This window comes from Miscanthus floridulus, chromosome 5, assembly GCF_019320115.1.
Source record: "Miscanthus floridulus cultivar M001 chromosome 5, ASM1932011v1, whole genome shotgun sequence".
Lineage (NCBI taxonomy): Eukaryota > Viridiplantae > Streptophyta > Magnoliopsida > Poales > Poaceae > Miscanthus > Miscanthus floridulus.
Window position 1 is genome coordinate 52,575,213 of NC_089584.1, and position 21,753 is coordinate 52,596,965.

General features: G+C 45.4%; 1 protein-coding gene and 1 pseudogene across 3 annotated transcripts; one reads left to right on the forward strand and one right to left on the reverse strand.

The window, feature by feature from the left end:
* Positions 1–814: 814 nt before the first annotated feature.
* LOC136452184 (hydroxyethylthiazole kinase) lies at positions 815–3,309 on the forward strand. 3 transcript variants are annotated; one of them, XM_066452824.1, is made up of 3 exons: positions 815–1,398; positions 2,298–2,724; positions 2,961–3,309. In XM_066452824.1, exons 1-2 carry the CDS (start codon positions 952–954, stop codon positions 2,688–2,690), a joined length of 840 nt encoding a protein of 279 aa, XP_066308921.1. In that variant the 5' UTR covers positions 815–951; the 3' UTR covers positions 2,691–2,724; positions 2,961–3,309. The 3 variants fall into 3 exon arrangements, with proteins under 3 accessions (XP_066308921.1, XP_066308922.1, XP_066308920.1); XM_066452825.1 differs by having other exon boundaries at positions 2,966–3,308; XM_066452823.1 differs by lacking the exon at positions 2,961–3,309 and having other exon boundaries at positions 2,298–2,953.
* Positions 3,310–3,431: 122 nt separating this feature from the next.
* Positions 3,432–20,259, reverse strand: LOC136452185 (CASP-like protein 1E1; annotated as a pseudogene).
* Between the last annotated feature and the right edge of the window lie 1,494 nt (positions 20,260–21,753).

Below are 21,753 nucleotides of genomic sequence, written 5' to 3' on the forward strand. Positions count from 1 at the left end.
TCAAAGCATAACTCCCCTGAAGTCCTCGAACCATAAAATTTGTAAAACTGCACTCTTAACAAGTGCATGTTTAGTTCCTAAATTTTTGCAAAATTTTTTTAAGATTTCTCGTCACATCGAATCTTTGACGCATGCATGAAGCATTAAATATAAATAAAAAATAAAACTAATTACACAGTTTAGACGAAATTCACGAGACGAATCTTTTAAGCCTATAACAACGAAAGTGCTACAGTACTATTTTCCAAAAAATTTCGCCAACTAAACAGGCCTAAATAAGAAAGAGAGATCCGAGTACCTCAGCTTAACAGCAGTTTCCATATATAACAACAATCTTAGTTACCGGAGATTAGTAAGGCATCCATCAATGAATTGAACTTCGACCGCAGTCACACATGCCAAAGTACGTAATGTTCTTTCACAAAATATGTTAATCTATACGAATTTCTATTTGCTGAGAATTGTGATCAGCAACACAACGAGACAATGCAACAAACAAGTAGCTAAAATAACATAGAAGCTCTATCTAACTCCAATTATTACATTACAGAATTACTAAACCAACTTCAAGGGATTCAATTTTTCATTTGAGACTGTGCTTAATATGATTATTAAATTTTCATTTTCGCAATCTAAGACCGATTGCTAGTGTGTATTGTCAGTGTTTTTTTACCACCAACTGTGATTATACAGCCTGTTCATTTGATCGTATCAATCATATTAATATAATATTTTTTCTCGCAACAAAAACAACATCAGTGAGTTTATAAGTCACCTAATCGATCAAGCGAAGCGGGGACGGAGCGTGTTAAGCTCCAGCTCCGAATAAAGACGCTCCTCCTGCAGCGCCCATTCAGCTCATTCATCACCCGGATTCCAACGCGTGTCCATCCTTGACCCTCCCGAAAGCCGAAAAGCCTAAGAGTCCCCTTACCGCCGCCGGCCGCTGCCATGGACGTTGGCGCGAAGGAGGAGAGGGATCAGGTGTGGTGGGGCCACCGCGCGTGGTCCCTCCTCTCCGCTGTCCGCGCACGGGCGCCGCTAGTGCAGTGCATCACCAACCTCGTCTCCATGGACATCGCCGCCAACGTGCTCCTCGCCGCGGGCGCCTCGCCGGCCATGGTCCACTCCCTCCGCGAGGTGCCCGACTTCACCCCGCGCTGCGACGCCGTGTACGTCAACGTCGGCACGCTCTCGGAGGACTGGCTCCCCTCCATGCGCGCCGCCGCCTTCCCCGGCCGCCCGTGGGTGCTCGACCCCGTCGCCGCCGCCGCCTCCGGGTTCCGGATGGAAGCCTGCCTCGAGCTCCTCTCGCTCTGCCCAGCAGTCGTCAGGGGGAACGCCTCTGAGATTCTCGCGCTCGCCTCCCGCTCAGCCGCCGCCTCTTCCAATTTCAAGGTACTTCTCTACCTTCTCCCGGCATTCTTCTGTTCTTTCTTCAGTAATTCCAATGCAATCAAGGATAAGAGAAAGACTAACGAGATTATATGGATTTATTATGGATCGCACTGCCTAGCTGCACTATGAAAAACAGTGATTTAACTGAATTGAGGTAAATAAAATGGAAATCTCGCGTCCTCACAAACCGCAACTTTTAAAGTTCAAACCTGTATACACCTTTGCTACTGCCTTTTTCCATTGAATGATATGATTCACATGCTCCTAACTCAAATCCAAGCAAGTAATAAAATCCTAAGGCCTTGTTTGAATGCGCATGTATTCGTCTCAATCCACGTGTGTGAGTGAAGTGGATTGGAGTGAAATTAAACTAAATTACATTCCATTCCACTCCAGGACACGTGGATTGAGTTGGATACACGTGCTGCATCCAAACAAGGCCTAACTGAACTAGACGGAGGAACTGTTTGATTGGTTTATAAGTGACAGCCTTGGAGTATTAGGACTAAAATACCCATTAGTTAACTGAAAAAACGCAAAACAAGAAATTATACTATAATGTTATCACCATGTTCTGAAAATTTAAAATGTAAATCACTGCATAAACCTTTTCTCCTCTGCTACATTTCTATTGTGTGATTATTTCCATTCCCCTTTACTCTTCACAGTTCTCCATGGCCTATGACAAGCATGTGTACTTGTTAGTCTCCTGAGTGTTATGGCTAGTTTCAGTACGATTTTATGTTGATCCATGCCAAATTATACCCTTTTAGGACTCTAGGAATATCTAGGCCCCTTCTCTCCGTACTATGCATATTAGAAACACAAATACACCAGTAATAGTACGTATTCCATTCCCATCTTGCTGCCACTAGAATCAACTTCTGATCAAATTGCAGGGTGTGGACAGTTCACATGGCTCTGTGGATGCTATTGAAGCTGCAAAAGCATTGGCACTGTCAAGCAGCGCTGTCGCCGCAGTATCCGGAGCTGTTGATTTCATCACTGATGGGAAGCAGGTTGTCAGCGTGAGCAACGGTGTGCCCATGATGCAGAAGATCACCGCAACAGGGTGCGCTGTGACTGCTCTTATTGCTGCATTTGTCGCCATGGAACCTTCGGATGCCATAGTTGCTGCAGCATGTGCTCTTGCCATCTTTGGTCTGGCGGGTGAGATTGGGATGGAGTCAGCCAAGGGGCCTGCCTCTCTTAGGATGCACCTCATCGATGCTCTCTACTGCCTCGATGAAGAAACGGTCACCTCTCGAGTTAGGATTTCCTTGCGACCATGATCCGTGGACGCGTGCGATGGCTACTGTTTTTCAGGTAAATACGGAGTTAAGGAATAATGTAAAGGCTGAGTTCACTTTTCTGAAATGTCTTGATAACCATGATACGAGGCAGATCAGTGATTGCCCATCCATGAAAATCATAGACACTCTCCTATGACCTTCACGACTGTACGAAATACCTAGGTTTGATGCCTCAATTTTGTGCCTGAATTGTCAGCTGCACAGATTTAGTAGAATATACAGAAAAATGAGGAACTTGTTCTTGATCAGTTCAGGCTGAAGACATGGAGGCACGATGGAGTAATAATACACATCACTGGATGTGTGTTCTACCTGTCGATGTAGCACGATGGTGTCATGGAAACATGGAGGTACGTTGAGATGATAATAATGGTACCATAGAGACATAGGCACGTTGTGATGATAAAGAGGGCTACTGTCAAGAAGATACATGTGAAATAGGCCACTAGTTAGCGGCTATCTCCGGTTATCTCTGGCTATTAGCGGCAGCGATTGTTTAGCGCTAAAAGTTGTATCTCCTAGCTGTACTCTTCCCCAGCAGCAATCTCCGGCTATAGCAGCAGCTATAGCTAGAGATTTAAAACTTTGTTAGCTATACTTCAATAAATGCGAACCCATCATCGCCGGACCATGGACCAGTGGATGCAAATTGATTTTCGATCGCTCCCAGTAGCGATGGACTGAGAAATTGAGAATCAAATGAATCCTGATAAAGGTAAAGGAAGAAAACATCGCAACATATCTCATCACCAGATCATGTTGTTTGAGTAGGACTCGCATATAACCTGTTAGTTACTTGTTAATTACTAGTATGTACTGATTCTGATGGCTAGATGGAAATTAACTGAACGTAACTGTCCATCTAATTATACCTGTCTCCAATATATATAATGCCATCCAATGCGCAAGCAAGCGTAGTCTGTCTATCTTTAATTAATCCCCAGCGACAGCTATTAGTAGCTTAATTACATTATGGTTTTCTCTTCTACATCTCCCTGCCTGTCTTCTCTATCCTAGCTAGTAGTAGGACGAGCTCTTGTGGATGGTGAGGATGTTGAGCATGAGGAGGACGAGGTTGGCGAAGGCGCCGATGAGGGAGACGATGACGGCGGCCATGGCGCGCTCGCAGAATCGGCCGTAGACGTTGCAGACCTTGGCCCAGCGCACGTGCGAGTTGCCGCGCTCGCCCAGGATGCCGAACTCCGCGGCGGCGCCCACGGCCGAGTAGAGCAGCGCCAGCGCCAGCAGGTCCCCCACCATCACGGGCACCATGGCGGCTCGGCTCCGGCACGCTGCCAGCGCCGCCGCCGAGAACAGGCACACCATAGCGTTCGCCACCACGAAGTACCTGCATGCGTATACACATGCATGGAAGGTTGGAAGCACATGCATGTTCAGTAATTAATCAGTGTATGATGGAAGTGAAATATACTAATTTTGAGGAAATGAAATTCGGTGGCGGCCCTGTGTTTATTTAAGCTTGGATGTTTCAGAGAGCGATGAGCTATTTTGCAGGAACGAATGCAGACATTGACACGTCTTATTGTGCGTACACAGTGCAACACATGAGCATTAGAGCAAGGCTAATAATACAGCCGGCTATTGGCCGGTAGCAAGCTCTTCAGTATTAATACATGATCCACTTATCTCTCTCATAGAGTTTCTCGGTTCTTGTCGTTAGATTGATCTCTAACCTAACTGGACCCAACGGCCCAGTTGGGCCTTTGATTTGTGCCCTGATCGGGGGCGCCCAGCCCACCATGGCTAGAGGGCCCCTGTCACCCTGTGCTATAAAAAGAGGTGGAGGCTAGCGGCTCAGGTCGGCGGCTCTAATCACGAGGTTGACCTGAGCCTGACCTCCCCACCGATAAACCCTAAACCCGATCTAAGTGAGGGGCGCAGCCAGTGACGGGAAGTGCCTCCACCACTGCACTGCGCCGCCGTCGATCTTCACCGCCGGTATCGCATCTCTGACCGATCTTCACCGACCGTCGCTGCCCGTGCGTAGACATCACCAACGAACCCGATGGCGGCCACCGAACCCTCCCCCTCCTCGGTGTCAGGTTCAGCACCATCTCTCCTGTCTCTCTCTAGTTCGTTCTACATGTATTAGGATCTACTGCTTCTCATTTTATACCGAATAGGACACGTCTATGGCTAGATCTATGATCCCTATGATCCAACAATTCAACATTGGTGCCATAGCCTCGTTTAGGTATAGGTCTAGCTTAAGATGTTTAGATCCAGTGCGGGTCTAAGAAGAAGAAGAGGGTTTCGGCCGACAAAGGGTTCGGTTAAACCCTAACTTCGATCCTTTCGGATCTGAGAAAAGAGGAGGGTTCGGATGAACCCTAACCCTAACTGGGTTAAAGAAGAAGCAGGGCTCGTTTTCATGTCAAAATTGAACCCTAAAACCCGAAATCAATTCGGGAAAAAGAAAAAACAGTGCACATCCCTAACCCTAACCCTAACCCTAATCCCCAAATCGGTTGAATCAGAACCAAAAGAGAACAAGAACCAAAGAAAGGGGAGGGGAAGAGGGAAACTCAGAGGGATTACCTCGTCGTCGTCCAAATGGCGCGCGGAGAAAAGAGGGCTGAACCCGGGGGGAGCTGGTCGCCGGAACTGGCCACAGGGGCACCGTGGCCAGGCTGCTCGACGGCGGCGCGCTCACCCGCTGGGGAGCGCACACGCCGGCGAGGGGGCCGGCGACGGCGCCGGGGGCTCTCTGCTCGCTCTCGCCGTCGTTGCTCGTCGCTCGGTGCTGCGGTACTGAGGAAAGAAGAGAGAGCGGAGTGAGGCGAAGAGAGAGAGAGAGGGCCGGGAAGAATGAGCTAGGGTTTCCTCGGGGGCGCGCGGCGTCGGGGTGTTATTCCGAGTGAAACGCCCGCTCGGTCGTCGGATCGGCGCGGACGGCCGAGATCGAACGGGCCAGCGTCGCGGCCTAGGCGGGCGCACGCGGCCGAGCGACTTTGCTGGCCCAGGCCCAGGTTGCGGCCTGGGTGCGGCCGGTCGCCGCACAGAGAGGTGGGCCAGTATGTTTTGCTGGCTGGGTCGAGTGAACAGTGATGAAACGAATCTATTTTTTTGTTGTTTCCTTTTCCAGTAAATATTTATTTCCTAAAAAATGAATAAATGACTTAAAGAAAATAGAAAAGAGAATTTTCCTATGGGTAAAATTCATCAAATTGAATGATTTTCTGCTGCGTATTTAAAGATGTAATTTTCATTATTAAATTCGAACCAACGAGAGAATTTAATTTTGAAAAATAGATATGTTTTAATTGATTATAATATTGTTATTATTCTGACCAACGTTGATTAATGGCAATATTATGATGTTTTGTTTTGCATTAATTCTATTTCTGCCCAACGGTGATGTAGAATTAGTGTAGAGAATAATTGTGTTTTAATTTTGACCAACGTTGAAACTAAGGTATGTAATTGTTATTGTTATTATTTATGTTCTCACATTATTTGAATTGTGTTTTTCAGGCGGATACAACTTGATGAGTTGTATCAAAGAGATCCCCACTCTAAAAGGTGATAACTATATTGAGTGGAAGAAAAAGATCAACCTAGCTTTCATCCTCGCTGAGGTGGGCTGGGTAGTCACCACACCATGTCTCACAGAGCCTGTGGCACCAGTGTGGGAGACAAACGAGGCTGATGCCGCCTGGGCAACCAGAGAGAGGGACTTTGCATCCCAAAGAATATCCTATGATCTTGAGCATAGGAAATTGGTCACTTGCCAACAAGAAGTGTTTGGCTGTGATAAGAACACGATTGAGCCTACAATTATGGGCTCAATCCTAGAGTGTGACATCGTCACTGAGTATCTAGAAAGAATAAAGAGTCAGTTTACTGGCTCTTCAAAGACATATGCTACCCAGCTGATAAAGCATCTGATGATAGAGAGATACTCAGGCAATGGTGGCATTAGAGAGCACATACTAAGGATGAGCCATTTGGCATCCAAGCTAAAACCAATGGATCTGGCTCTCAAGGATGAGTTCCTTATCCATCTGGTTTTTGCTTCCTTGCCAAAAGAGTTTGACACTTTTGTTGCCAACTATAACATACAGCCTGAGAAATGGAACATGGAGAGGCTCATGGCTATGTGTGTGCAAGAGGAGGAGAGAATGAAAGCTGCCAATGGTGGCACTATCAATTATCTGAAAGATAACAAGAAAAAGAATACTAATGCCAACTTCTCCTCAAAGTCAAAGGGAAAGGGTCCCATGCTACATCAGCCTCAGTAAAACAAGTTCACAGTAGAGAAAGATCAATGTCTCCACTGCAAGAAGATGGGACATTATAAGAAAGATTGTCCCGATTACCTAAAGATGATCATGGCAAAGAAAGGTGAGAATATTATTACGTTCATAAATGAATCCCTGTATGTACAGTATTCAAAATCTACTTGGTGGATTGACTCAGGTGCAACTGTTCATATTGCTAATTCTTTATAGGGATTAAGTTCGACGAGGACTACGCAAAGAAGCGAAAGACACGTTAAAGTTATAAATGTAGTCCAAGCAGAAGTTGAAGCCGTTGGCGATCTTTCTCTAGAGCTAGCTGATGGTTTCAAACTCATACTTAGAGATGTTCTTTATGTTCCCTCGTTATAGAGGAACTTAATTAGTGTGTCATGTTTGGACAATGATGGTTATGATTGCCATTTTGGAAATGACAAATGTAAGATAACATTTAATGATGCATGTGTTGGTCTTGCTATCTTACAGAATGAGCTTTATTTGTTATCACTACGTGATAATGTGAATGTTGTATGCGATGATGGGAACGTTGCGTGCGACAATGTGAATGTATCCTCGTCTGCGGATGTAAATAGAAAACGAAAGAGAGCTCACGATGTGTTGTCGAAATTATGGCACTGTCGTTTAGGTCATATTTCAAGGGGAGAATAGAAAGACTAGTTAAGAATGATATTCTTCCTCCATTAGAGCTCTCAGATTTAGAACAATGCAGAGATTGTATAAAAGGAAAGTATGTAAAGAAAATTAAGAAAGATGTCAAACGAAAGCACAGAAATTTTACAGATTATTCACACAGACATATGTGGTCCATTTCCTGTAAAGAGTGTGGATGGTTATGATTCGTTCATAACATTCATAGATGATTACTCCAATTATGGCTATATTTATCCAATCAAAGAAAGAACAGAAGCATTGGATAAATTTAAGATATTTAAGGTAGAGGTTGAAAACCAACACAATTTAAAGATTAAGATAGTCAGGTCCAATCGTGGGGGGGAGTACTACTGGTTGGCATACCCCATATGGCCAAGTTTCTGAACCTTTTGCAAGGTTTTTACAGGAGAATGACATAGTTACCCAGTATTCAACACCGGGCGAACCTCAACAGAATGGAGTAGCTGAAAGATGTAATCGTACCTTGATGGATATGGTGCGCAGTATGATAAGTTACTCCACCTTACCATTGAGCATATGGATGAAGGCGTTAAAAATCGCCATTTATATTCTCAATAGAGTACCAAGTAAATCGATGCTCAAAACACCGTATGAGTTGTGGACAGGAAGAGTACCCTCACTTAACGACTTGCGTGTGTGGGGGAGCCCTGCTGAGGCTAAAGTATTTAACCCAAACATTAGGAAGCTAGATCCCAAAACAGTGAGTTGCTATTTCATTGGCTACCCAGAAAAGTCAAAAGGTCTTCGTTTCTACTGTCCAGATAGACATACAAAGTTTGTGGAAACGAGACACGCTATCTTTCTAGAGGATGAAATGATGAGGGAGAGCATGATAGCTCGAGAAATTAACCTTGAAGAGAAGCAGGTATATGCATCCACTCCGATGATTCATAAGCCATTTTCTCACTACCTGCTATCGCTGCACCGACAATGCAAGACACTGTGGTGCCAGCACCTGTTGTTATCCCGCCTATGGCAACAATGAATAATGATGAGAGACCTGATCTTCAGGATCCTATAGAACCAATTGTCACAAATGAGGGGGAGCAACAACAGCCTCAAACAGAAGATGTGCCAAATATGGAGGCCCCTAGAAGGTCTCAAAGAGTTAGAAAATCAGCTATTCCTGCTGATTACGAAGTGTACAATACTGGGGAATTTCAAATGGAGGATGATCCCACCTCATTTGAAGAAGCCATGAGAAGTGATCATTCATCAAAGTGGCTTGAGGCCATGAAAGATGAAATAAAATCAATGAATGCTAATAAAGTTTGGGATTTAGAGATAGTTTCTAAAGGAGCCTAAAATAGTAGGCTGTAAATGGGTCTACAAGACAAAGCTTGACTCTCAAGGAAATATAGAGAGATATAAAGCCCGACTTGTGGCAAAAGGCTTTACGCAAAGAGAAGGGATTGATTACAATGAGACATTTTCTCCAGTCTCATGTAAGGATTCTTTCAGAATCATAATGGCATTAGTGGCACATTATAATCTAGAATTACATCAGATGGATGTAAAGACGACATTTCTCAACGGAGACTTCGAGGAAAATGTTTACATGGCACAACCGAAAGGTTTTGTCATGGAAGGAAAAGAACGAATGGGATGTCGCCTAAAGAAATCTATTTATGGATTAAAACAAGTTTCAAGACAGTGGTACTTGAAGTTTGATCAGATAATAAAGAATTTTGGATTTAAAGAGAATATTGAGGATAATTGTGTCTATACAAAGTTTAAGAATGAGAAGTTCATCTTCCTTGTCCTGTATGTGGATGATATCTTACTTGCTAGTACTGGAGACAAAGAAGTTTTTGTCCTCAAAGTTTGATATGAAAGATCTTGGTGAAGCTTCGTTCGTTCTAGGGATCGAGATTCACCAAGATAGAAGTAAAGGGGTATTAGGACTGTCACAAAAGGCATACATAGAAAAATTTTAAAGAAATTCAGTATGCACAAATGTAGTCCCTCACCTGCTCCTATAGTCAAGGGCGACAGATATGGGGATTTTCAATGCCCTAAGAACCAATATGAGATCGATCAAATGAAAGTGGTTCCATATGCTTCAGCTGTCGGAAGCTTGTAATATGCTCTAGTATGCATGCGCTCTGACTTAGTATTTGTTACCGAGTTACTTGACAAATTCCAGAGCAATCCTGGAATAGAACACTGAAAATTGGTAAAGAAAGTCTTGCGCTATTTACAAGGAACGAAATGCCTCATGATGACGTATAGGAGATCTGATTCACTCCATATAGTGGGGTATTCAGATTCTGATTATGCGGGAGATGATAGAAAATCCACATCTAGATATGTATTCACTCTCGCAAGGGGAGCTATTTTATGAAAAAGCTCAAAACAAACCGTCACTACATCGTCCACAATGTATGCCGAGTTTGTAGCGTGTTATGAGGCAACAAGGCAGGTGAACTGGTTAAAGAAGTTTATATCCGGTTTGAAGGTGGTTGACGACATCTATAAACCACTAAAGTTATACTGCGATAATAATCCAGCAGTACAGTATGCTCACAATAATAAGTCAAGTGGTGCTGCCAAACACATTGACATAATGTATTATGTTATGAAAGATAAAGTCCAGGGATCAAGTCATAAGTCTTGAGCATATAAGTACAGTAAAGACTGCTCGCGTATCCGCTTACAAGAGGCTTACCACCCAACATGTTCAGAGAACATGTAGCCGACATAGGTTTAAGGAAAAGCCTATAATTCTTAGACAAAAGAAGGCCCAAAGATAAGTATCTATTTCAGAACAGAGTAGTGTGTTGTAGCTGTTAAATCTATCGACAATGGACCGTGACGATGAGACATGATCTATGCGCTAATCTATAATGGAATGAACAAAAGTAAAGAATATGAAAGTGAAAGATGGAAAGAGATCAAGGGGGAAGATTGTTAGATTGATCTCTAACCTAACTGGACTCAACGGCCCAGTTGGGCCTTTGATTTGTGCCCTGATCGGGGATGTCCAACCCATCATGGCTAGAGAGCCCCTGTCACCCTGCGCTATAAAAAGAGGTGGGGGCTGGCGGATCTAATCATGAGGTTGACCTGAGCCGACTTCTCCACCGACAAACCCTAAACCCGATCTAAGTGAGGGACGCAAGCCAGTGACGGGAAGTGCCTCCACCGCTGCATTGCGCCGCCGTCGATCTTCACCGCCGGCACCGCATCTCCGACCAATCTTCACCGACCGTCGCTGCCCGTGCACAACATCACCAACGAACCCGATGGCGGCCACCGAACCCCCCCCTCCTCGGTGTCAGGTTCAGCACTATCTCCCTGTCTCTCTCTAGCTCGTTCTACATGTATTAGGATCTACTGCTTCACCTTTTATACCGAATAGGACAAGTCTATGGCTAGATCTATGATCCCTATGATCCAACAGTTCAATACTTGTGTCTAAGCCGGACTGTAAGCTTACAGCCCAGTTTCTTCTCTCTCATCTTCTCTTTCCTCCACCTCAGCGTTCAATCTACTTGCGGCTGTTATTATAATTGCTCTTAGCCAGTGAAGGGCGAAGTACTGTACTCCCAATTATAAATGGTGGGGTTCGAGTTTGTGACTGAAAACGTGAGGGAGTGAGTGCGTGCCTGGGTGGTGACGGACCAGTTGCCCTGAATGCTAGCCGAATAATGCGTTCGTTGTATCGTAGATGTGTGCATCGTTTTCATTCAGACCTAATTATTCCTATATGTTTGCTACAACTACAGTATTATTATTGGTTAGTGCCCACTACACTGCATATATATTTTACATACACACGATGACCCTTTGCCGCTTGTGTGAATAAGTGAATATGGATGAACCACCTTTGCCGCTTTGCGGGCCTACCGCGCGGGTAATCAAACCTCGCGTGGAACGAACTGAATATAATGCGGGTACACATGAAAAGCAGCATCGATCAGCCATGGATGGGATCGGTGGATGGATACGGGCGGTGCAGCAGCTGGGCACGCAACTGATGATCGAGACGAGTTTGGCATCAACAGATAGTAATGGAAAACACATGGAATGGACAGGCGAGACAACTAAACTCTCGCATCTCTGATTTGCATTAATGCAAATTTTTTTTTTGAAAAAAGGCAATCGAGCATCAGCATGTTCGGTTGGCTGGTTCGTATCGTTGCTGGTTCGTGAAGAAGTACTGCTGGCTGGTTTGTATGAGAGAAAAATATTGTTTCGGCTGAAAATTTACGATCGTTTACGACAAGCCACAACCAAACGAACAGACTACATTACATTTGGCTCCGGAAGCGTCGACGGCGGATGGATCATCATTGGATCCGAATCGGATAGCCTTGCCTTGCAATGGCTGGTCCAGCATGCGACCCGTCATATGCTACGGAATTACCAGGACTTTGCCAGGCCTGTTCGTTTGGCTGTGGCTTGTCGTAAACGATCGTAAATTTTTAGCTGGAACAATATTTTTCTCTCACACAAATCAGCCAGCAGTACTTCTTCACGAACCAGCAATAATATGAACCAGTCAACCGAACAGACTGGTTGATAGGTCGCCCATCATTCGGTCAGGCTGGATGAGTAGCAAGCAGATAGTCGATTCGGGCAGCTTCGATCCGATTCCAATCCCCCAAGCCAAATCTCTATCCGGATCGATCGGACGCTCCGCCTTTTTTTAAAGGGCCAACCGGCGGCCGCTCGGACCTCATCAGGAATTTCTTTGTCAGGATCATACTAGTATAGAAATAATTTGTAATAGAAGTGGTTATCTTAGTACGTCATCACTAACCTTTGTGGAGGCACTGTAGCTATACACTCGTTACAAGAAATCAATTTTTAGAGGCGGTTCTATTAAGAAATCTGTCTCAAAATGTATCAATTTTAGGATGGTTCCGTTAAGAGAACCATCTCTGAAAAATGCTATTTCCAAGGATGGTTGCTCATGTCAACCGTATGTGAAAATGAGTGATTTAGAGAACCGCCTTAAAAATAGCAGCTGCACAAATAAATTCATATCTTTTTAAATAAAGTCGGATGAAGACAAACTTTATATCAAAGTTATAGAGCCCGAAGAGATCTAAAATTTTATAGTTAATAAAATTTTTGTTTGAGATCATTTAGGGTTCCAAATATATAAATTAAGTCTTAGATTTTGAATTTTAAATTTTTAAATTTTTCAAATGACCTTGGATGAAGAAATGTTCTATAGAAAAGTGTAGTGCTCGACGAGATATAAAACTTTATAGTTGAAAGTTTTCTCATTTAAGATTGTTTATGAGTTAAAATATTGATTATAAGATTCGTGCGTATTAGTACAAATAAATAGCATTGTAGAACTAGACACAAGCGACTGTGTGGTCCTCAACCCTTCGGGCTACATTAGAAATATTTTTTCTTATTTTTATTAGACTGTAAATGATTTTTTAAAATTTTTAAAATTATTTTTAGGAACCGTTGACTTAAGTCAACCACCTCTGAAAATCGATTTTTAAAACCGTCTCTGAAGATCACTTATTTTTACGATCGCTGATATAGTAGCGGTTTTAAAACCGTCTCTGGAGATCATTTTTGACCGTCTCTAAAAAAAATTGTTTTCTGTACTAGTGTCAGGAGCCATATATGAATGGGATGATGGTGGGTAGTGTTATGTTAGCCGTCCATATCGACCACGATCACGACGCATGAGGCATGACGATCGATCGTCTCATATCTTCGTCGTCGTCTCCTGCTTTCGCACAATAATGGTACGGACAGGGGCACGTGGTGTGCCCAACGCGCCACGCATCCCCGACCTTCGGCAGGTCGTGTGCTATGCATATGACCTCGATCGCTCACTCTCTAGCCGCATATATAGGTGGGGAGTATGTGTTGTCATTTTCTATGCCATCCCCATGCATCCTATCCTGAAGATTGGCTGATGCCCCAATTTACTACTAGTACAAGCTCGTAGTGCCACTACGATACATACTCTCGTACTACTGCAATATATATTAAGCTAAGTTCAGTGTCATGCTGTTGCACGTATTACATCGTATACACGTCCCTAACTATACGATAAATCATGAACTATCCAACATATACTAGCTACTGTTTGTAATGTTTACAGTTCGGTTACGTAAAGTGGATCAAGATTTTTTTTTAAAAAAAACTAAAATTCACACCAGCTCTACCACAATTAATATTGTTTCAGAATTCCAACATATATATGAATGGAGGTTGCTGCCGATCGCCCTCGCGAAAGCATTTTGTCTGTTTGTTTCTCTCTATCAGTCCACCCTCCACCCTATAAAGATTTGAGAGATATTGGTCGGTGGGAATATATAATGACATATATATCCAGTCATCCAGATATATATGCACGTATACGCGCGCATACTAGAAGCAGGGGCAAGGCAACACGTATGGAACACCATCATAAACGGTGAAAGTCCATCCATACCTATATGCTGCTGAGTGTTGAGCATGCAACATGTATATATATACATGTGCTGCCTCGTATCTGGAACGATACACATCTCTATCCATCTCTCATCTCATCTCTGTGTAGCTATCTACGAGGACGACGTCTATAACAACTAGTACGTACACCTAGAGACTATAAATAAATACATATAAATACAGCAAACAACAAGCGTATAGAGACTAGTACGTAGACTGCAGCGTGGCAGCATGTGTGACATGTGTACATGCGGGGCAGACAATTTGTTTCGTGATCGAATTTGTAGCGCAGGGTACGTAGTAGTTTTCTTGCCTTTTGTTTCTTTTCCCCGGTGGCAAGATAGCACTACGACGACGACAAGAAGACGAGCAAGAGCAAGCGGCGGTGGAGAGAGAGAGAGAGCTAGAGAGTGAGAGGCCGGCTGTCACGCCCAGCCAGAAGGATAGGTCGCCGGCGTGCACGTGCGGCTGGGAGCACGGCGACGGCGCTGCCTCGAGCAGATAACAGAAAGAGGGCGAGAGGATCCGGAACTGATATTTTTCTTATTCGCTGACCTCCCAACCACCCACACAGCGAGTATAAGAGTTCGGTCTTACAATTTAACGGGCCAAGCCCAGACAAACAACCACGCGGCTCGCAGGCCGGCTAACAGGCCCTTTCAGCTAGTTCAGACCAAACACGAAGGACAGCCGGAGGCCTGGTCGTGACATCTCCCCCTCCTTAAGCAGCAGCGCGCCCTCGCGATGCAGAAGCAGCAGGCTGCAGCAGTGAGGAAGGGATATCCGTAGCTCGCTCCCAGGTAGCCCAATGTACTGGACAAGACTCACGCTGCAACAAGGCAACCGGTACCACCCGGTGACCCACCAGATGAAGGCGCTGATCCAGGACCTGGGATGGTGGAAGATCTTCCAACATGTAGAGAAGCCGAAGTTCATCATCAGTAGATAGACTGGTGTTCGGAGGTAAAGCCTTCTTGAGCTGGGAGACATGCAACACAGGATGAATGTGACTATTAGCAGGTAACTGAAGCTTGTAGACTACTTTACCAACGGTTTGGAGCACCAGATATGGGCCGAAGTACTTGTAGCTGAGCTTTTGGTTGGTACGACGAACAACAAACTGCTGTATATGTGGTTGCAGTTTGACATAGACCCAATCGCCCACAGCAAAGGTTCTTTCTTGGCGATGCTTATCTGCCTGATGTTGCATATGCTGCTGTGCCCGAGCCAGATTCTGTTGAATGTGGTTCATCATAGTATTTCTGGACTGAAGCCAGTCATCCAGATCAGAAATGGTGCAAGTGTCAGTGGAGGTGATGCCAAAGTGTTTAAGTGGATGACCATACAAGGCTTCAAAGGGTGTGTGACCATGTGCTGAATGATAGGTCATATTATACCAAAACTTAGCCAATGGAATCCATTGGGCCCATTTCTGGGGACAGGAATGTACCATGCAGCGAAGATATGTTTCAAGGCATTGATTCAATCGTTCGGTTTGGCCGTCGGTTTGAGGATGGTAGGCAGAACTCATATTAAGTGTTGTTTTAGTGAGTCTGAATAATTCTTGCCAAAGGACACTAGTGAAGATTTTATCTCTATCAGAGATGATGATGGAAGGCAAGCCATGCAGTTTGTAGACATGAGCTAAGAAAGCTTGGGCTACCGATAAGGCAGTATAGGGGTGGGCTAAACAAATAAAGTGTGCATATTTTGTGAGTTTGTCAATGACAACAAGGATAGTATCAAAACTTTTGGATTTAGGCAAACCCTCAATGAAATCTAGACTATTGGTGTGCCAAGCATGGGTAGGAACAGGTAGAGGATGCAATAAACCAGGTAATTTATAGTGTTCAGGTTTAGCTTGGGCACATACCTCACAAGTATTAATGTAATCGGTGATAGACTGCTTCATATGTGGCCAGGCAAACAGTGATTTTACCTTGTGATAGGTGGCTGTAATGCCACTGTGTCCTCCCAAGCCACTAGAGTGAAGGGCCAATAAAACAGCTTGCTGTGCTTCCTTATGGTTCCCCAACCAGATTCTGTTTTTGTATTTGATCACCCCATCACTAAGAGTGAAGCCTTTGTCATTGGATCTAGTGATACTGAGCTCAGTGAGCAACTGCTTGGTTTGATCATCTTGCTGATACCCCTCCAAAATGATCTCCAACCACCTGGGAGTGCTGGCAGTGATGGCAGTCAAGGAGACAGGCTCAGCTTGTCTGGAAAGAGCATCTGCAGCTTTGTTGTCCAAACCCTTCTTATAAAGGATTTTGTACTGTAAGCCCAACAGCTTGATGAAGGCTTTTTGTTGCATACCTTCATGTAGCTTCTGCTCCCCTAGGTGAATGAGGCTCCTGTGGTCAGTGAGAATGGTAAATTCCTTGTGCTAAAGGTAAGGCTTCCACTTGGTGATGGCCAAAATGAGTGCCATGCACTCCTTCTCATATGTTGAGATGGCTTGAGCTTTGGGGCCAAGGGCCTTGCTGAGGTAAGCCATTAGGTGTGAGTCCTGAGATAACACTGCACCTATGCCAGTGGATGAAGCATCTGTCTCAACTGTGAAGGCCTTGGTGAAATTTGGTAAGGCTAGCACCGGTGCTGAAATGAGAGCTTTCTTCAAGGTGTCAAAACATGTTTGCAGTTGAGGTGTCCAATGCAATAGAACATCCTTTTTCAATAGGTCAGTAAGGGGTCGACTTAGGATGCCATAATTTTTTATGAACTTCCTATAATAACCAGATAGACCGAGGAATCCTCTCAATTGCCTAGTGTCTGATGGTTGGGGCCAGTTAGCTACAGCCTCAATCTTCTTAGGATCTGTAGCCACATCCTATCCACTAATGATGTGCCCTAGATATTCTAACTGTTGCTGAGCAAAAGAACATTTAGACCTCTTAAGTAAGAGCTTATGATCATTTAGAATGTGGAAGACTTGCTGTAGATGATTCAGGTGAGCCTCCAATGTTGGACTGTAAATCAGTATGTCATCAACAAAGACCAGGACACATTTCCTCAACAGTGGCTGGAAGATAGTGTTCATCAAAGCTTGAAAGGTAGCTGGGGCATTTGTGAGTCCAAATGGCATGACTCGGAATTCCCAATGCCCACTGTGAGTACAGAATGCTGTTTTGGCCTCATCCGCAGGAGCCAACCGAATTTGATGATAGCCTGATCTCATATCCAATTTGGTGAACCAAGCTGCTCCATTCAACTCATCCAAAAGTTCATCTACCACTGGTAATGGATACTTGTTTTTGATAGTGATGTTGTTGAGTTGCCGATAATCCACACAAAAACGCCAGCTGCCATCTTTCTTTTTGACCAAGATTACTGGGGAAGCAAAAGGACTGTGGCTGGGCCTAATGATGCCATTGGAGAGCATTTCTTTGATCTGACGCTCAATCTCATCTTTTTGTGTTGGGGAATATCTGTACGGCTTGACATTTACAGGTTTCACTCCAGGGATCAGAGGGATGTGGTGATCAAATTCCCTTGAGGGCGGCAAGGAATCTGGATCCTAGAAAAGGTGAGCCTGACTATCAACTAACTGCTGTACTGGCAGAGGAATCATGTCTGGAGGTAAGGGTGGTGTTACTGGACACAAATGTAGCAACTGAGCTATACCACCCTTCTTGATGAGGCCCTGTAATTTCCTAACCTTGATCTTGGGACAACTGGATAAGGTATCTTTAATGCCCTTTAAGCTGATTCTGCTGCCCTGATAAGAGAACCGCAATAACTTTCTTTTCCAGTGTATCCACATGGGACTGTGTTGTTCCAACCAGTCCATGCCTAACACCATGTCATAGTATTGCAAAGACAACACACGAGCATCAGTTGTGAATGTGTGCCCTTGAGACCACCAGCTGAAGTTGAGGACCTGATGGGTGCTCTGAAGTTTATCGCCATTGGCCACAGCGACTTGAATTGGAGGAGTAGGCCTTAGGACACAATTGAGGGCGTTGGCCGTGTTGGAGCTAATGAATGTGCCGGTGCTGCCCAAATCAATGAGGATAAGCAATTGTTGATCTTTGACAATGCCATGGAGCTTGATTGTTTTCTTGCCTGAAACCCCCACTGTTGCGGGCTGAGACAGAGGAAACACCGCTTCCTCTTCATCACTAGAATCTGAAGCATGCTGATCAGGCGCACTGTCATCGAAGAGTAGCTCCATGAACTCCTCCAAAACATGCAAGGCTACTTTATCTGGAAACTTATGGTTGCGACCCCATTTCTCACCACACTTCATGCATAGACCTTAGGCACGCCGCTGAGCTCGCAATGTGGCGAGCTTGTCTTCCCACTTTGGCTTTGTGTCGGCGACTGGTGGTGCTCCCAGAACACCAGGAGTTGCGGCTGGTGGTGGTTTGCCAGGATACTTGTTGTAGTCACGATAATTGCGCTTGACAAAAAACTTTGGTTGAGAGTCCAACACATCAGCCTGCATAAGAGCCAATGACAAGGCCACATGAACTGTTCTCGGCTTATGTAAAACAATAGCAGCACGGATGTTAGGATACAAGCCTTGAATGAATTTACTGACAAAAAACACATCATCTAAATGGTTGTTATGCACTAGCACTTTATGCATGATAGTTTGAAATCTATCATAATAATCTTGAACATCCGAGGTTTGCTTAATGCTCAGTAATTCTTGCATGGAGTTATGATATAGATCTTTCCCAAATTTAGATTCAATGGCAATGCAAAGATCCACCTAGTTATCCACCCCATGCTGAGCCTCATAGGTTTGTAACCATAAGGCAGCATGCCCTTTGAAATGTAAGGTACCATACTGAGCCCAGCGATGGACCGGAACATTGAACATATCAAAGTATTTTTCGGTTTTTTCTTTCCAGACTTTGGGATGAGACCCATCAAATTTGGGAAACTGAGCCTTAGGTAAACGAGATTCAGAATGTGTAGACGTAGTAGGATAATGAACTGGGGAGGTGGAGGGGGATAACTGACCATTGGCCAGGGGATGAGTGAGGACCAGAGTCCCCCCTTTAGTCCCCTATGGTGATGTGACGACGTTGTGGCCCATGGCCCGCCCCTCTTCCTCACGCTTCGGGGCCGATGGTGGAGCATTGTTCACCTCCAACGCCTCCAAGCACGATGTGAGAGTTCGGATCTCCTTGGTTAACTCGTTGGAGAAGTTATCAACCTCAAGACGCCAGCGATTGAAAGTCTCCATGAGTAGGAGCATGGACTTCATCTGGGCACCGAGTGAGTCAAGCTTTTCCTCAGCCGTCGCCATGCAGGAGGTGAGGGTTGGTGGTTTGGGTTTGCGCGCCAGCGAGCAAGGTGATGATAGTAGAGTTGGTGGCAGATCGAGAGGAAATTAGGGATCTATCGAAGACGGTGACAGGAAAGGGATTGAAGTGGCAGAAAACGGGCGGCGTAGTGGAAGCTGTGATGGTGGAGGTAGGGGAAGGTGGTGGTGGTGGGTGAGCTGAACGGCGACAAAGATGAATCGGGCGGCGGCGGCGATGGAGAAAATCCGATGTAAGACCACACAACACTCTGGATCCAACCGCCGGAAACGGGATTTTACGGATCCAGAATCGGCGGCGGATCGGAAGGCTCTGGTACCAAATGTCACGCCCAGCTAGAAGGATAGGTCGCCGGCATGCACGCGTGGCTGGGAGCACGGCGACGGTGCCGCCTCGAGCAGATAACAGAAAGAGGGCGAGAGGATTCGGAACTGATATTTTTCTTATTCGCTGACCTCCCAACCACCCACACAGCGAGTATAAGAGTTCGGTCTTACAATTTAACGGGCCAAGCCCAGACAAACAACCACGTGGCTCGTAGGCTGGCTAACAGGCCCTTTCAGCTAGTGTAGACCAAACACGAAGGACAGCCGGAGGCCTAGTCGTGACACCGGCTTACACGAAGGCGGAGGAGTAGGACCAATTGGTGGTGAGGGGCACCTCCAGCGGCGGCGGCGTGTTGGAGACGGTGATCCGGATGGTGCTCGTCTACCGGTCCACACCCATCACCACGGCGGACACCAGCACGAACACGCGCAGCACCACGCTGCACCCGTCCACCGGCGCCTGCGCCGCCCTGGCACCACCGGCCGCCGCTACGCCCGAGCCCATGTAGTAGCCGTTGACGGAGCCCATGCCCATGCCCATGCCATTGAACCCGGGCTTCACCCGCGACGTCTCCATGAGTTGAGAGCGGCGAGCGGTTCTTGGGTGAAGTGTAGGCAGGCAGAGCGGGGCGTGCCTGTGCGCGCGCGGCAGAGAGCGTGGGATGTATATGTATGTGTACACTGTACTGGAGGATGGATGGACTACTTACTGGCTGAGGAAGGTGCCATTGCGTATAGTTGGTTGTCGTACCGTACATGGGTAGGGGTTTATGGTGGAAAGGGCTGAGATTCGATCGGCACGATGGTGGCGGTTAGTTACCACTCACTACCGTGGCGACTTTCAGAGAATGAGATCATGAGATGCTTCATGATATATGACCGGGTTATTGCTTCTCCTCCTTCGCTTGAGACTTGATGAGATGATGCAAAACAGCTGATGGATCGACGGGTCGTATATATCTCTCACTACTGGAGGCGCATGGCACCGACTTTGTCGAGGGCTGCCCTCGGTAAAGACCCCTCGGGGAATTTTTAGACGGCGAAGGGGTCTTTGCCGAGGGCCCTTTATCGGGCACTCGGCAAAGAAAAGAAGACGTCAGGCGCTGGCGCCGTTGGCGGTTTCTTTGCCGAGGGCCGACCCTCGGTAAAGAAATGGTTTTTTTTTGAATTTGTTTGCCGAGGGCCGACCCTTGGCAAATAATTTTTTTTATTTTTTTTAAAAACCTTTGCCGAGGGCCTCCTCCCTGGCCCTCGGCAAAGAAATTTTCAGGATTTTTTAAAAATTCTTTGCCGAGGGCCGGCCCTCAGCAAAGTCGGCAAATAATTTTTTTATTTTTTTTAAAAACCTTTGCCGAGGGCCTCCTCCCTGGCCCTCGGCAAAGAAATTTTCAGGATTTTTTAAAAATTCTTTGCCGAGGGCCGGTCCTCGGCAAAGAAATGGTTTTTTTGAATTTTTTTAGCCCTTTGCCGAGGGCCTCCTCCCTGGCCCTCGGCAAAGAAATTTTCAGGATTTTTTAAAAATTCTTTGCCGAGGGCTGGCCCTCGGCAAAGAAATGGTTTTTTTGAATTTTTTAACCCTTTGCCGAGGGCCTGCTCCATGGCCCTCGGCAAAGAAATTGTTAGGATTTTTTTCCAAAAAAATCTTTGCCGAGGGCTATTGCTTGGGCCCTCGGCAAAGGACCCTTCTTTGCCGAGGGCCTTGGTCATTGCCCTCGGCAAAGAGGCAGAAATTTAATTTTTTTTTGTTTTTTGCATTCCATCGACACAAGCATTTCATATATATACATATATATATCACACAGAACCCATTTTCTCACAATATATCACAACCATAATTGTGAACCACAAATCACAATATATTACAACGACAAGTCACATGTTCATCATCATTCACATGTTTATTACGACAAGTTAATGAAATCCAAGCACAAGTCACAACCATAAATCACAAATCACGCTAAAGTCCAACCACATCACCTAGCACAAGTCCTCATCAAGCTAGCCTATGAGACGATGGTGAAGGAAAAGCAGGATCACCCGGTGACGCACTAGCGGGTTGATTGGAACCCAC